Source organism: Hylaeus anthracinus, unplaced genomic scaffold, assembly GCF_026225885.1.
Source record: "Hylaeus anthracinus isolate JK02 unplaced genomic scaffold, UHH_iyHylAnth1.0_haploid 12000, whole genome shotgun sequence".
NCBI classification, from domain to species: domain Eukaryota; kingdom Metazoa; phylum Arthropoda; class Insecta; order Hymenoptera; family Colletidae; genus Hylaeus; species Hylaeus anthracinus.
In genome coordinates, this window is record NW_026534347.1 from 8,401,764 (window position 1) to 8,418,242 (window position 16,479).

The following is a 16,479-nucleotide window of genomic DNA, read 5'->3' on the forward strand; positions in this document are numbered from 1 at the left end:
TATTATTATAATAATTCTATTGTAGTTATAAATAATTGAACATAGAGACACAGAATTAATTTTTACGCTTACTATTTATAAACGCACATGGATCATTCCCGTTTATATAAATAAATAAATAAATAAATAAATAAATGAAAATAAATAAAAAACAACCACCTTGTATTACACTAACACCCGGTAGTACTTCCGGTAGACGATATCGATTCCTTCCTAAACTCACCACGATACTCCAAGGCTACAAGCAAATATCCCAAACTTGCTTCCACGTCTGCAAACTTTTAATTCGGACGCTCGAGCACGTACAGAAAACACCTGACGAAGCAAAATTCGGTATTACCGATCGAATTTCCTTCGTTTCATTTTTCAGTCAGTCGACTTTCTATGGTTTGAGAAAAACCATGCGTGTGTGACTCGGAACAGTGCGCGAAACGTCCTCTTAACTGTACGCTATACATTTATCTCAGATCAATTGTGAAAGAAATGCTAAGGAATTTAAGTACCAGTGTTCGTTAACCTAAACAAAAGCTATTTTCTTGGCAGAAATTCGCGAATCAATTTTATTAAAATCGACAGCCATTTTTCCGTCAACTATACAAGCTTAACAGCTTACAGAATTATAAGAAGTGGAAATAACGAAGAAAAAATACATTTTACGATTTCGATTTCGTTCATAGTGATTCCCTAAACCTTTAGAAAGGATGGCTACGATTGGCAGACTGTCTGCACTCCGAATAGCGATGTCTTTCGGACCTGAATTGAGTTTCCTGATCCTTCTAAGGATGCTCATCAACATGCACAGACCCGATATCGCCGATCGCGAGCACAGAGTCAAACCGATATCCCCGGTGAACATTCAAAGCAGTTACGATTTCGTGATAATCGGTGGAGGTTCAGCTGGCGCGGTAATGGCAAATCGTTTGTCGGAAAATGGTAACTGGACGGTGTTATTGCTGGAGGCTGGCCCCGACGAACCACAAATATCGGACGTACCAGTCGCGTTGCCGGTTTTACAGCTCTCGCCATTGGATTGGCAATTTAAAACGGAACCTTCGGAAGGGTATTGTCTAGCTATGAAGAATCGCAAGTGCAACTGGCCACGTGGCAAGGTATGGCAAATTAAATTGAATTACATTTATTGATATTTACTAGGGGTGTGCGGGATTCCCGAAAATATTCGGGATTCTCGTAAAATATCCGGGATTCTGGAGAATATTCGGGATTCCCGAGAACACACGAGATCCCGCAAAAATCCGGGACTCCCGAGAATGTACGGGATCTCGAAAATGTTCGGGATTCCTGACAATGTACGGGATATAGAATAATATCTGGGATTTCCGAAAGTATTATTATTCTTGAAAATTTCAGCAATCCGAATGTACGGGATTTCGAAATTCCTGGGAATCCCGAACACTTACGGGATCTCGAAATTCTTGGGAATCCCGGATGTATTTAGGATTTTGAAATTCTCGGGATTCCATCCCGATCCCGGGAGGAAATCCCGTCCCGACCGGGATCTCGCACACCCCTAATATTAACCCTTTGCACTCGAGAGGTGACTCTCAATCACTATTAGGTTTCAAGCAGCAAATTTGCAACACCTAAAGTTCCTTTAGGTTTAATTTCTTTGGAGTTCAAAGTGTCAATAAAATGATTATCGGCGAGGTAATGGTGAGCTTATTCTCAAATCTAAATAGCTTAGAATTCATGGCGATAGAATGCTAAGAAACATCTTGAGTTGCTGGTAGATACCAGAAAAAAAGGCCTCGAGTCCAAAGGGTTAAGGGATCATCGTCAGTAATCTTACAATTTTTATGTAACTGATGGAGTTAATCAACTTGCGCAGTGAACGCTTCAATCATAGGTTGCAAGATAACATTTGTTAATAAAAAGAGCACACCCTCAGAATTTAATTCACATTTTCCTTCAAAAGTAACAATCTCATTTATTAATGGAAGAAATTTAGAATTCCTCAATCAGTGTACCTTCAACATCTATTCTCATCCCTTAAGTTTGACCTGCTGCAATCAAAACATAACCCTCGCTCTCGATCTTGTCTGAAAACTTGAATCCAAGCTTCTATCTTGGCTGCATCTTGTTAACAATTCCCTTCCGAATCAATTTTTTCGTATCATCAATAGTTATTGAAAATATGCATTTGTCACACTTTAGCGTGGACACCCTGTATATTATTTATGACCATGAGTTTTTAGACCGGATCATTCATGAAATTCCCATTGAAATTCCGTAGGTCCTCGGTGGAAGTAGTGTACTAAACGCGATGCTCTACATCCGTGGCAATAAGAAAGACTACGATGGCTGGGAAATGCTAGGTAATCCAGGATGGAGTTACAAAAACGTGTTGCCCTACTTCAAGAAGTCCGAAGACATGAGGATCAAAGAATTCGAAAATTCGCCGTACCACCAAACAGGTGGATACCTCACCGTAGAGCATTTTAAGTACCGTACACCCATAACTAATTACATGGTAAAAGGAGTCACCGAAATGGGTTACGAACTGGTAGATTCGAATGGACCTGTTCAAACTGGAATTACGTACTCGCATGCTACAGTGAGGGATGGGCTTCGTTGCAGCACCGCGAAGGCTTTCCTTCGATCGGCTTCGAAGAGGAAGAATCTGCATGTTAGCATACACTCGGTCGCGGAGAAGATTTTGGTGCGCGAAGGCAAGCGTTGCTTCTATTTTTATATTGCGTTTGCTCCTTTTTGTTTAAATAAAGGTTGAGTTTTGTTTAGAGAGGTGTAGAGGTAATGTTTACGATTATTATATATTTAAAAGAATTTCGATATAAATATTTCAAAAAATTACAGACCAGCTATTACACCCTGACTATTGTTCTTTATTATTATAATAAATTGGCTGTGTGTAAAAGGTTCCGCGGACTAAAGATTCTCTTTTTAAATAATTGGCAAGTTCAAGTTCATCTTCAAGTTTACCTTATAATTTGAAAGGCACAGAATTAATTTCTATATCTAATATATATCACTCAATTAAAAGAAAATTTGATGAGGGTAGATATTGACATAGGAGACCTTTATATTTTGTTTTATAATATAGAGCTACTTTGAGAAGCTAATTGAAAATTTGGTTTCTATTTGGTTCGAAATTTCAACTATTAAATACGAGACTATTGGATAACGTTCGATACTAATATATAGGAAAAGTAGTGCATTAACTTTCTATATCCCTAATTTCTAATCCCTAGGAAATGTCTATATCCCTAATTTATTGGACTCTTTCAAATTTTTAATTGAAACGATAGTCAACGAATCTGCTATCCAAAGTTATCCAAAACTGAGCAATGCTAAGCAAAACTAAATTAAACGAAACAAAGCTATTCAAACTAATCAATAGTAAACAAAGCAAAACTAAATAGAACAAAGCTATTCAAAACTGAGCAATGCTAAGCAAAACTAAACAATGTTAAACGAAACCAAACTAAATCCAACCAGAACTATTCAAAACTGAGTAGAAGTACCCTAAACTGACTAAAGTGGTCTTCTTTCCCAGATGGAGCATCTAAGAGCGCGTATGGCGTGCGATTTCGCGCAGGAGGAATGCTGAAGGAGGTGAAAGCTAATCGCGAAGTAATTCTATCAGCCGGTGCAATACAATCGCCGCAAGTGTTAATGTTATCTGGGATCGGACCTAGAGATCATCTAGAAAAAATGATGATCCCTGTGGTGCACGAGTTGCCAGGAGTTGGTGGAAATCTTCAAGATCACGCGGCGATGGGTGGTATGACATACTTGGTGGATCCACCAGAGGAATACACGGGTACCGATCCTTTCACATTCGTTCTACCGAAATCAGTTACCCCGGACACGATCAAGAAATTCGCAGTGAACCACACTGGGCCCTTATACTCGTTGCCTATGGCTGAGTCTATGGCTTTTATCAATACTAAGTAAGTATGAGTATGAAGGTATGAATCTGATTATTCGACCCATTGACGATTCTGTCACGAAAATATACTGACGATATCGAAAAATGGTCTATTTTCAGCATTCGTCGAAAAAGATAAACTTTTAAATGTATTGTCGTGTCTTAAAAAATTATGGGACTGTTGGTATTTATTCGGTACATGTTGGGGAAGTTGTAATAACTACTTGTAAACATTGGAAATTCGGAGCAGAAATGGGCAAAATTCAACTCAACTAAAATAGATAACGAATCAAACCACCGTGTAGAAATGTATTATAAGATTTGTTCAATTAATTAATCTTCTAGTTGCCCATCGAGAAATATTTCGTTCCACAAATCAGGTTCTAATTTTTATTCAACTAATGGATGAAACTACTATTAATCTTCTATCTGTTATTCTAAATTTGCATCTAGATAAGAATTTTGCCCACTTCGATAACAACTGTAAATTTTATTTCGAACAATAGTAAAATTTGTATAGTAAAATTTCGAACTATAAACATTTGTAAAATAATTAGTGACATTAGGTTTACGGACATTTCTTATTACTGGAGTAATGCTTTAGTAAGTGAAGTCGAGTTATTCAAATTAACAAAGAGAAATAAATAAATTAAGTAAAAATGAATTTGGATTTATGCTTGTCTCATTATATGAACAAAAGGTCGTGATAAATGGTTGACGAAAAGTGTAAATGGTTTTTCTGTAAAACCGTGTGAAATTTGAAATGGATCAAAATCACCGTGCTCCGTAAATCTAGTATTCATCGTTTCGTTCTCATAGACGTGTTATCTCGCGACGACGATACTATTTGTATAAAGTCACAAACGTGTTATACTGCTCAGCGGTATCGGTCGTACAATGCCACGGACGACATATCCCGCGTGCTCCATTATTAGATTAAGAACTTTAATTCGGAAAGGCGGTCATTTTGGAAAGGGTACATAATAAAGCAAAGCTTTGATTTAAGGATATTTGAAATATATAATTTCTCTGTATGGTACAATTCAAAGCAGGGAACTGCACATAACGCGACATTACAATTCTTGCGATAATATCTGGTTTCTTTATGAACCGGTGTTGTAGAAATAATAAGAGAAATAATAAATTACAAATATCCTTAAATCAAAGCTTTGCTTTATTATATACCCTTTCCAAAATTACCGCCTTTCCGAATTAACACGTTGATTGCCAGACTAATACTCTTGAAAATTTCTACTGTGTTTAAATTTTGTTTACAGACTACTGGAAACTACGTAATCAGACATTTATTGTGGTATTTATTTTTGTGTCGTTATCGAAATTCAAGAATTTCATTAAAATTCATTTTCTTTGACACTTAACTTTCGGAATCAATTTTTGGAGCTCTTTAGTGAAAAGCACTGTCACCCATATATGGGTGACGTGGCGATCAACGTGTTAAAGTTCTTAATCTAATAATGGAGCACGCGAGATATGTCGTCCGTGGCATTGTACGACCGGTACCGCGGCGCGGTATAACACGTTTGTGACCTTATACAAATAGCATAGTTGTCGCGGGATAACACGTCTGCGACCAGATACAAACAGTATCGTCGTCGCGAGATAACACGTCCACGAGAACGAAACCGGTTAAGATGACCGTATATATCTAACAAATTTTTAAAATTAATAAAACTTACTTAGTTAATGTAATTTTATCAACGTATACTTTGGACGACAGTTTCCGAGGTAGAAGACTTCGAATTACAGATTGTAATTGTTTAAAGAATAGTATTATAAAAAGTCGATGAGATCGCCAAGTGAATCTATACAAATCTGTGCTATTTTTAAAATTTAAATATTTACTATGTTATAACACACTGTATCACTGTACACACTGTATCAGAAAAGTTCCTAGATCGGCGCGTGTAACCAAAGGCTACCCCTACTTCGATCGCGATAAATCGATGCAGATAACGTGACTACCCTACTCCGCGATCCGATCTAGACTGGCGTCTTTCTCTCTCGACTGCGCCGCGTGGAATCAGGGGAAGCGACCGCGTGGGGAGGCCCAACCCATAGACTGACCTGCTCAACGTGCTAAACAAGCCACGAGGGGTAGCGCCCTTCCCACGGTCATTTCCCCTTCCAAGCACCGAAATTAACAGCGAAATATACTACGGACTACGCAATAACGGAGCACAACCAACATTTTCTTACATGAAAATAAAAAGTGGAGGGGATTCTATCGGTCAAATCTGATCTGCATAGGCCTGTTGAAAGAGATACAGTGGGTGTAGAAAGTATTCGTATACCGATCAATTTCCGAAAAAACTATGTAAATTGTAATTTATTAATTTATTTTCTATAAACAATGACGTTCTACATATTCTCGGAAATTGATCTAGAATAGATAGAGTACAAAAAAGATAGCTATTTATGTAAGTTGCGAAATTAACAAGAAAAAAACAATTAATCGATAGAAATGTTGAAGCAATAAGTATTCGCACAACTGTTTAGTTTTTAAAACTTGATTTAAAAAAAGAGAAATTTACGTTAATTTATAAGTATATAATACTTCCTTCGTAGGATTTCCTTATGATTTTATAATTATTGTAACTTTTCTAATCATTAAATTAACTAAATTATTAGTTATTCGAAGTGAGATTTTTTTCCATTCCTCTATTAGAACCTTCTTTAAAAGTACTTTCCTGGAAATTTGATGTTTCCTAATTTGCACGGAGCAATAAACTAATGTGTTTACGTTACAAACTCTACTTTAAATGGTTCGTCATAAGAATCGTACAAGTACTTTTCGCTTCTACACTTTTACCCACTTTTCGCATTTTTTTGTTAATTTCGCAAATTATATTAACTAGTAAATGTTGTTTGGACTATATCTATCTTAGGGACATCCAAGAATATGTAAAATATCATTGATTATAAAAAAAGAAGTTAAAACTAAAGTTTTTTGGGAAATTGATCGGTGTACGAATACTTTTTACACCCACTGTAGGTCTTCAAACATTTTCAAACATAATTCATAATTATAACTATACATGTATGTATTATGAAAATACATCCAGCTTGGACGTGCAAAATTGTATCTGCATACTATCTTATTCAGCGTTCATTTAGAAACATTTTATCAACGCAGGGAATGAATTATACTTTCAGATATGCAAATGTTTCGGAGGATTATCCTGATATACAGATCTTCTTGTCGTCTGAAGCTGACAATACGGACGGTGGTCTCTTCGGAAAGAGGGTCTGCAATATCGAGGACGAGTTCTATGGGCGATTATGCGAAAATATCCTGTATGAATATGCATACTGGGTTATTCCGCTACTTTTGAGACCTCGAAGCAGAGGATACGTCAAACTGCGATCGAAGAACCCAAACGATCATCCTATCATAGTTCCCAATTACTTTGAGGATCCCTATGATCTGGATGTCCTGGTAAACGAATAGGATAAATTATATATTTACAGGGAAAAGTCTAAAAAGAATGTTCAAGGAAGAATATTAGTCTAGATATGGATAGATTTTGGCATTTTTTAAATGTTATGAAAAGAGGAGAATTTAAGATATTTCTTAATAAACCTTACGTTGCTATTATAGCAACGTTGCTATTACGTTGTATATAACTCGAATTAGAAGACATGAAAGATATCAAAATTAAGTAAAATAATAACACTTTGACTTGCATTATGATTGCACTTGCATTCCACAGTAACATTGCAATGCAGTACATTGCAATGATAAAATCACTATGTGCTAGAATCTTACCTAAGACTTGAAATATTAGGTTGTCCCGAAAGTTTCCTCCGCGAGTTGCACTCAATTATTTTATGTGGTCGTGTTTCTATAAATAGACAATCTAATTTCATAGATATTCATGTTTGTAACAGTAATGGAGCAAAATGAATCGTGCACAATTCAGTAATGTAACATAAAACATAAAATATTGTGCATATATTACTTAGTAATAAAGCGAAAGAATCTTTTGAGACAACCTAACATTTTTCTCTTTTCTCTGCCACACAAGAATTAACCAATAAAGTACAAGATACTGAAACAGTTTAACATCTGTGAATTTTTATTTGACACAGATAGAAGGAGCGAAGACCATTCACAAACTGAGCGAGACCCCAACGATGAGGAGATTGAATGCACGGATGAATCCAAATCGTGTCTTGGAATGCTCGTCTTTCGAATATTTATCGGACGATTATTGGCGATGTTTCGCTAGGCATTACACGATGACGATCTATCATCCATCTGGGACGTGCAAAATGGGCCCTGTGAGTGACTCCATGGCTGTGGTCGATTCTAGGTTAAAGGTTCATGGGATCGATGGACTACGAGTGATCGACGCATCGATTATGCCAAAAGTAGTATCTGGAAATACGAATGCCCCGACGATTATGATCGCTGAAAAGGGTGCTGACATGATTAAGGAGGATTGGAAATATAAATGATATTATTGTACATTGTGAATAATGCGAATTAAAATTCAATTATACCAAAATTATAACGAAGCCTTTATTTTGTCGAATGGATTTCGTATTCCTTAACAGACTTACAGTCAATCCCATAAGTATTCGTAGTCTTTATTTCTATTGAAGACATTTGTCTAAATTAATTGATAGGTTTGAAGTTTCCAAATACATTTTTTATTATAAATATATACATGTATGCAGACTATTTATGTACATATTTATAATGAATCATTTATTTGGGGACATCAAACCTGCCAAGAATGAATATCATCGGCCTGGACTAGGTGACAGTACTTTCTACTAAGGAATTAAATGAATTAATTTTGGAGAAGAGATGTGCAAAATTACACTGACTGTAAATTTCCAGGAATAGTTTGGCAGCCAACGTATTATTGTAAACAACGCGTAGCACGCTCGTGGTTTGTTGACCGCAGTATATTCAAAACTCGTAGAATCATATTATCACTTGAAGTAAATCGTGGATTTTATTTAGAAATTAAACTGAAATGTTATTGATTTATTATTTATTTCAAAATAATAAACTTTTGTGAGGAATATCTATCCACAATTATTAGTACTTATTGCTTGTTGTTTAATCATCTATGGGCCCGTGAAATTTTCCGATCACATGCTAATATATCGAGGTTCGAATGGTATTATTTTACCAAATAATTTCAGTCTTTTTCACAAGATGACGTATGCATCTTTATTATATAATGTCTCTGATAACCAATAACAATATCGATGGCAGTTGGCAGCACCATCAACCTGAAATATCAAACTAACCCCTTGGAAGTTGTTTGCAGAATTAATTAAATATATATATCTTGAGTTATAATATATTTTTAACATTATAATCTGTACAAAGTTGAAAAAGTGTGACAAGTAGAAATCATGGAGCACTTGTAATGGGGAAGCAACTGCAATCCCATTCGCGAAGAATGGCGTCAATGGCGAAAAATAATTGCCTTTCGTACTTTTCCATAAAAAGAAATTGTTACGAAACTTATGTCCATGAGCCTAACAACTAGAAACATCCATACATACAAAGTAAATTATCGTACAAGCCGGACTCTTGCAACGCGATGAATAAATTTCAACAACCCATGTATGACACTGTTAAACACACTTACATAACTAGGCAGAGACATTTGCAAGAGTAACAACAATAAGCATTTATGTAAACATTTCCATACGTATGTGTGTGGCCTTTTTATGCAGTAGTCTCCGTGAAAACGAGTTCAGTCGCTATTAGAAAGAGTTGCATTCTTTTTTTTTACAGGGTAATTTTGAGGTACTATTGTTTAAATGCTTTGATTTTTACGACAGATCATTGTCATTATTTGCGTGTCAGTGGCGACTGTTGACAATTCCATGACAGTGGACGACTACCATTTTGTTTCCTTTACACCAACTCGTTGTCGATCTTGCATTTAAGGTAAGAATCTCTTATTTTGTCATCTATCCTTTTCTTTTCTATGCTTATTTTCTTTTTTACATTACTGCACAAAATGATGGTAGCTTTAGTATAGTGGAATCATCACGCAGATATTATAAAAGGGATGCAAAGAGCAGAGGATGAAGATTAAATTAAATATTGTGTTTATTAGAGAAGATAGAAAAAGGTTTCAGGTGAAAAATTCCGTAAAATTGCTCTAAAATACTTCAAACAATGGATCTGTACCAGAAAAAATTTGGAAATGACAAGGAATGACTATGTCACTATTTATTGACGAATTTTACTCAAAGTCGAATTAGATAAAATTAGAAGAGTCATTACAATTTATTTAGATGTATAGATGTAATTCTGTTAACAAACATCACTAAACGCATGTATACAAACATATATGCACACGAACATTAAACGATTTAATTTCTTTAATACAATAGTTGAAATAGTAAAATCTTTCTTTTAAATATTCCTCAATGACTTTTGTCACTTCTTACACGGGTAAAAATAAAATGAGTAGCTCTAATATTAAGGTATTGTTTCTCTCATATATTGAAACATTTTTTAAACGTTCTTCATTCGTTTAAATTTTCACTGTTCGTCGAAAAATGTAAGGTTTAGTTTCATGCAATTATTGAAATTATAATTATTTGAAATTACAGTTTACTCAGTGTGTAGTCTAAACATTATCATTTATCAATTTCCTTTCTCATCCGTTTGTTCATTCTTTCCCAGCAATGACACATTGTTTGAGCGATGATTCAACAATGTCAACGACACCACACGTGTCGATCTAACTTGAAATAAATAATTATGACACAACAAGGTGATAAGGTCGCTTCGAAATTAGAAAACATTACGTTCACGTATCATAAACCTTGAAAAATAACGTAAGTGAAATTGATATAGAGTCGTGACGATGTTCGCATACAAAATTACTCATGTGTTATTAATAAATGGCCATATAAAAAGATCCCAACGAAAACCGATGAAAACATAGTCGTAACGGTCTCAATGATTAATTTTCATTTTCCAAGCCCAACACGCAAGTGTCCGATAACTTACGTACGACAATATGTATATATAACTTTGCAAGAAGAGTGACAAATGATAATTGGAAAGTATTAAATTGACATAAGAAGTATACATTGAATGGAAAATATGTTAAATTTCCTCTTAGACAGCAACTGGATAAATACTACACAATAAAACTATTAATAAAGCCAACCTAATCCATCTATATAGAGTTTCTTTTACAAATTTTTATTACAATTTTCAATGACAATTATTATAAAATAGGAAGACTAATGAATCCATCTGTATCAAGTTCATTTTTAAAATTTTTATTACAATTTTCAATGATAATTAGTAAAATAGGAACTTGCGATGCATTTACTTTGATACTTCGGGGTGATCATGCTGTCAATCGTTATCAATATTATTGATAATATCATTATTATTGATTATTATTGATTATATCATTATTATTGGTTATCAGAGGCATTATATAATTAAGACGAATATATTATCTTGTGAGAAACTCGATTTAAAATACTTTAAACAATGGATATGTATCAGGAAAAATTTGAAAATAACAAGGAATAACTATGTCACTATTTATGGACGGACTTTACATAAAATTAATTTGGTAGAATCTCGACATATTAGCATGCGATCTGAAGATTAGAGCTCATAGATGGTTAAATTGATTTTGCTCCTTGTCTCTCTAATTTCAAAGACATATTACTGCGTTCAACAGTCAGATATGCATTGTCTTTGGTAGCTCCAATCTCAAATTAATTAAACAAAGTTTGTTCTATAACATAGCCGCAACCCGTACCAACAAATAAATCATAACATCGATTCTTCACAGTGATTCGCTAACTATTGAAAACGATGCCACCCACTAGTGAGATAATCGCAGGAGTACAAGTGGCGGCAACTCTAACGTCAGTACTAATGTCCATCACGCTTATGAAGTCGCTCATTACCATTCTGAGACCCGATATCACTGATGCTGAAAACAGAATACAACCCGTGCCTTTTTCGGAGATCAAATCCAGTTATGATTACATCCTAATCGGGGGCGGTGCAGCAGGCTGCGTGTTGGCCAATCGATTAACGGAGAATGATACTTGTACAGTGCTAATGCTGGAGGCTGGCCCTGACGAACCTGAAGTATGCGACGTGCCCTACGCGTATAACATCCTACAGGGCACAGAAGCGGATTGGCAGTTTAAAACAGAATCTTCGAACACGTCATGCTTGGCGATGAAGGACCACAGGTGCAGCTGGCCAAGAGGAAAGGTAGTGAAACATTTATTTTCGGTGTGAAATAAATAAAATCTAGAAACGCGGTAGCGTCTCGACGCCAAGTACATGAAAAAATTATAGTATATTTAATTGTTATCGATAAACACCAGGGATTATTCGAACCACTGCTGAACCCTAACCCAAACCCGGTTAATGAAGGGAAGGTTACTGTAACCCGTACTAACCACGAAGGAACGGTTCTTGAATTGTAGGAAGAGCGGGTTAATCTGCTCGGAGTGGATTACTAGTAGAAGAAGACATTCTAGACATCCAGACAAGTCAAAGATATGTGAACTTATAGGCAATATTCGAATCAAATGAAACTAGATTGTTTAAAATGTACGAGTATATAATGAATGTAGAGCACACACGTTCACTACACGTTCTAAGGCAAGACTGACGAATGTTTGTCATTCGCCCGATTGTCACAGTTGCTAGTGTTGGGGTTCCCACAAAACTCATAACACGTCCGGTCAAAATAGGGAGTCCTTCAAGCGACTGTTTATGCCAATACATGTACTATTCAAGATGTACTATTCATACATGTACTGGGCAAGTGTTTACGTTCCCGTTCTGCTACATAAGTACAGTAAACGAGTAGTAAATACGAGTAAATGTGAGCACTTGCATGACCTTCTTCTCGCGGATGGACAGTAGAGTAGAAAACAGACAATATTGAAATAAAATTGATTACCGTTTAGAAACATGGTAATAACTATGGTTTTTACTGTATTATTATAATTGTATTATATAACCGGGTTACAGATGTCTTGTGTTACCTGGTTAGATGGGTTATTCTATAATACGAAGTACCGGAACCCGGTACGGGTTAGGGTTCGAATTCCTGATAAACACATATCACGCAATTACAAATTTTAAGGCAAACACTCGATGAAAGTTTTATGAAAATGTCTTAGGCCCTCGGAGGAAGTACTATACTAAACGGCATGATCTACATCCGCGGCAACAAGAAAGATTACGACACCTGGGAGGAGTTGGGTAATCCAGGATGGAGCTACAAGAGCGTGTTTCCTTATTTCAAGAAGTCTCAGGACATGAGGATCGACGAATTCGAAGGGTCCCCTTACCACAGTACAGGTGGACTCCAGACCGTGGAATACTTCAAGTATCGTACACCAGTAGTTGACTACCTGATGAAGGCAGGCCCTGAAATGGGATACGAAGTCGTAGATTCAAACGGACCGAAGCAAACTGGATTTATGGTCTCGCAAAGCACGGTGAGGGATGGGCTGCGTTGCAGCACTGAGAAGGCTTTCCTTCGACCTGCTTCGAAGAGGAAGAATCTGCATGTCAGTGTAAACTCGTTGGTGGAGAAGATTTTGGTGCGGGAAGGCGAGTATTCTGGATTTATTTTCAATTTATTATTTATTCATTTATTTATTTCCGATTTTTTATTTCCAATTAACCTTTACTGTCGTATACTATTGCATTACGTTCATAGTATGGAGATCCTAGAAGAAATTCTACAAAACGATCGTAATGTAAATTAACGTTTCATTATAACTCAATAAAACTCAATGAAACTGGGCAAAACTGAACAAGAAATGAACAAAACTAAATTAAGTAGAACAAACCTGTCCAGAACTGAATACAACTCAACAAAACCTGACAAAATTTAAGAAAACATAACGAAATCCAACAGAACTCGATAGAATTGAATAAAACTCTACAAAATTGAAGAACATTAGTCAAAACTAAACTAGATAGAACAAACCTACCCAAACCTACCCAAACCTATCAAAAATTGAACAATGTTTCTTTCTTTGATTCGCAGAAGGGGACAAGAAAATTGCATACGGAGTGCAAGTCCGTGTGGATGGAGCGCTGAAGGAGGTGAAAGCTGATCGCGAAGTTATCCTATCAGCTGGTTCGCTACAATCGCCTCAAGTGTTGATGTTGTCCGGTATTGGACCCAAAGATCACCTGCAAGAAATGGGAATTCCCGTGGTACACGATTTGCCAGGCGTGGGCCAGAATCTTCAGGATCACGTGGGAATGAGTGGTTTGACTTACTTGGTGGACCCGCCAGAGGACTACAAGGGCGACTATCCTTTCACGTTCAACGTGCCAACTTCTATTACCCCTAAGGCGGCCATGGACTTCGCTATGAACCGCAGCGGACCTTTCTACTCGTCAGTCTTCACCGAAGCTATAGCTTTCGTCAACACCAAGTGAGTGTACATGATATATATATTTTTTTTTAAGCAACTGTGATCTTTGTTTTAAAGTAATGTTCTATCTTTTGATATTCTTTTTTTAGCTGCATTCTTGTATACCATATTTACTAAAGATTTTAGATAAAATTTTGAAACGTAAACATAAGGTGTTGTTATATAATATAAAATATTATTATAAGATATAATCAGTTAAAAAATTTGGCTAATTTACTAATCAGCAATGGCGCCTAATATTTTTATGAATGTACCTAACGAACACTCCTTTCATCAGGTATGCAAATGCGTCAGACGACTATCCTGATGTTCAGTTTCTTCTTTCCCCCGATGCTGACATTAACAACGCTTGCCTCGATGGGCTTAAGCAGAATGAAAACGAATTCCACGAGAGCTGGTGCGATGATATCCTTCACAGATATGCGTACTCGGTCACTGCGCTTCTTTTGAGACCTAGAAGTGCCGGATACGTCAAGTTGCGATCCACGGATCCGCAAGAACACCCGATACTAGTTTCCAATTACTTCAAGGATACTCATGATCTGGATGTACTGGTAAGAGAAACTACTCCCTTGCATAAATAAAAGAACCTGAGGGGAACAATTGAAGGGTTAGAGCTGGATTAGGAAACATCACTATGAGGGACACTAGAATGCAATGTCTGTGAGGTTTTGGAACAAAAGTATAGCTAGTTAGGCTAGCATTGAATTATTTGTTGACGTATTATGAAATATTATATAAATATTAATCAGAAAATGATCTTAATATATAAAATAAAATCGCATAATACTGATGTTATCAAGATAACAAAATATTACTGATGGTAAAGTGCTAAGAAGGAATTCTAAAAGGGATTAGGTGATGAAACAGTTTCATTAAAGTTTCTTATCTAGGCTCTAGATCCAACTTCAATCCCTGAATACTTGCTTCTTGAAATACAGTTACTACAACAAGAGATCATCTAAAGTTCATATTTATCTTTCACTTACTTCTCTATATATCCATTATCACACTCAAATGCTGCAAGTAATCACATGCTAGAATCTAAACAGAGAAACGAAGCTCTTCCATCTCTTCCTGTCACACAAGTGTCTATCAAAACTCAGACAATAATTTCCCAATTGATACTTGAAAAAATCTCCAAAGACTATAACGATTAAGGATGTGCTAACGTGCTAACCTTGGATTTTTAATTAATATAGATAGACGGAGCGAAGATCGCGCACAAAATAAGCGAGACTCCAACGATGAAGAAACTGAACGCTCGACTACATCCAAACCCTCACAGTGATTGCGATAAATTCGAGGTGATGTCGGATGACCATTTGAAATGCCTTGCTAGACATTTCACAAGGACAATTTATCACGTATCCGGAACATGTAAAATGGGTCCCGCGAATGACTCCATGGCTGTGGTGGATCACAGATTGAGGGTTCACGGGATTAATGGATTACGTGTGATCGACACTTCGATCATGCCAAACGTCGTTTCTGGGAATACAGTTGCGCCGACGATCATGATCAGTGAAAAAGGAGCCGACATGGTCAAGGAAGATTGGAAAATGTAAAAGGAATAAATATTCCTCGGTTTTTGAATGAATTTGGATAATGATAGATTATTAATACTGATAGTTGATCAGACTATTTGGAAGGAGTAACTTTTGCACACTGTTATTACTGTTATTAGGGTAATTAGAAGTTTCGAGCGTTTCCTCAAACTGCATACGGTAAACAAATGTTTAACAACAAAACTAATAAGTTTTAGTAGGTAAAGACTAGAATTGAAAAGTCTATCATAAAGTGTTAATTGACGAAGATTAGAATTATGGTAATAACATAAGTGCCCCTGTTACATTTGTTTTGGATGTCAGCTGTCAGTTTTAACAAAATTCTATGAAAGTGCACAGTGAAAATTTGAACGAGAACTGCAGTTTTACGACGTATTATTAACTATTCTGAAGATATCTTGTCTTTCTTATTCTGTACAATAAAGTGGAAAGAGCACAGAACATGTATAATGTTTTCTTTCTCTCTGGAATGTGTATTCTCCAAAACAATAGTTTGATTTAGGTATTTTTCCATAAACTCGTTAAGGAACGTATATAGTTGACCTTCAC

General features: G+C 36.0%; 3 protein-coding genes across 6 annotated transcripts in view; 2 read left to right on the forward strand and 1 right to left on the reverse strand.

Annotated features, from left to right (window-relative positions):
- The window catches only part of LOC128890177 (flotillin-2), a 158,575-nt gene that overhangs the window by 21,037 nt on the left and 121,059 nt on the right, over positions 1 to 16,479 (reverse strand). Inside the window, exon 1 of one of the 3 annotated variants that reach the window (XM_054148451.1) lies at positions 5,605 to 6,073. The exons of the other annotated variants lie outside the window; for them this stretch is intronic. The gene's annotated coding sequence lies outside the window, so the exon portion shown is untranslated. Of the gene's footprint in view, positions 1 to 5,604; positions 6,074 to 16,479 lie in introns of those variants that run through there. 3 annotated transcript variants of the gene reach the window in all.
- LOC128890161 (glucose dehydrogenase [FAD, quinone]-like) lies at positions 370 to 16,353 on the forward strand. 2 transcript variants are annotated; one of them, XM_054148416.1, is made up of 5 exons: positions 370 to 1,109; positions 2,252 to 2,687; positions 3,533 to 3,929; positions 7,082 to 7,364; positions 8,018 to 8,614. In XM_054148416.1, the coding sequence occupies exons 1-5, from the start codon at positions 702 to 704 to the stop codon at positions 8,384 to 8,386; spliced, it is 1,893 nt and encodes a 630-aa protein (XP_054004391.1). In that variant the 5' UTR covers positions 370 to 701; the 3' UTR covers positions 8,387 to 8,614. The 2 variants fall into 2 exon arrangements, with proteins under 2 accessions (XP_054004391.1, XP_054004393.1); XM_054148418.1 differs by lacking the exons at positions 3,533 to 3,929; positions 7,082 to 7,364; positions 8,018 to 8,614 and adding exons at positions 13,966 to 14,362; positions 14,640 to 14,916; positions 15,565 to 16,353 and having other exon boundaries at positions 372 to 1,109.
- Positions 9,641 to 13,697, forward strand: LOC128890182 (glucose dehydrogenase [FAD, quinone]-like). Its single transcript, XM_054148462.1, has 3 exons — positions 9,641 to 9,845; positions 11,731 to 12,164; positions 13,088 to 13,697. Exons 2-3 carry the CDS (start codon positions 11,754 to 11,756, stop codon positions 13,679 to 13,681), a joined length of 1,005 nt encoding a protein of 334 aa, XP_054004437.1. The 5' UTR covers positions 9,641 to 9,845; positions 11,731 to 11,753; the 3' UTR covers positions 13,682 to 13,697.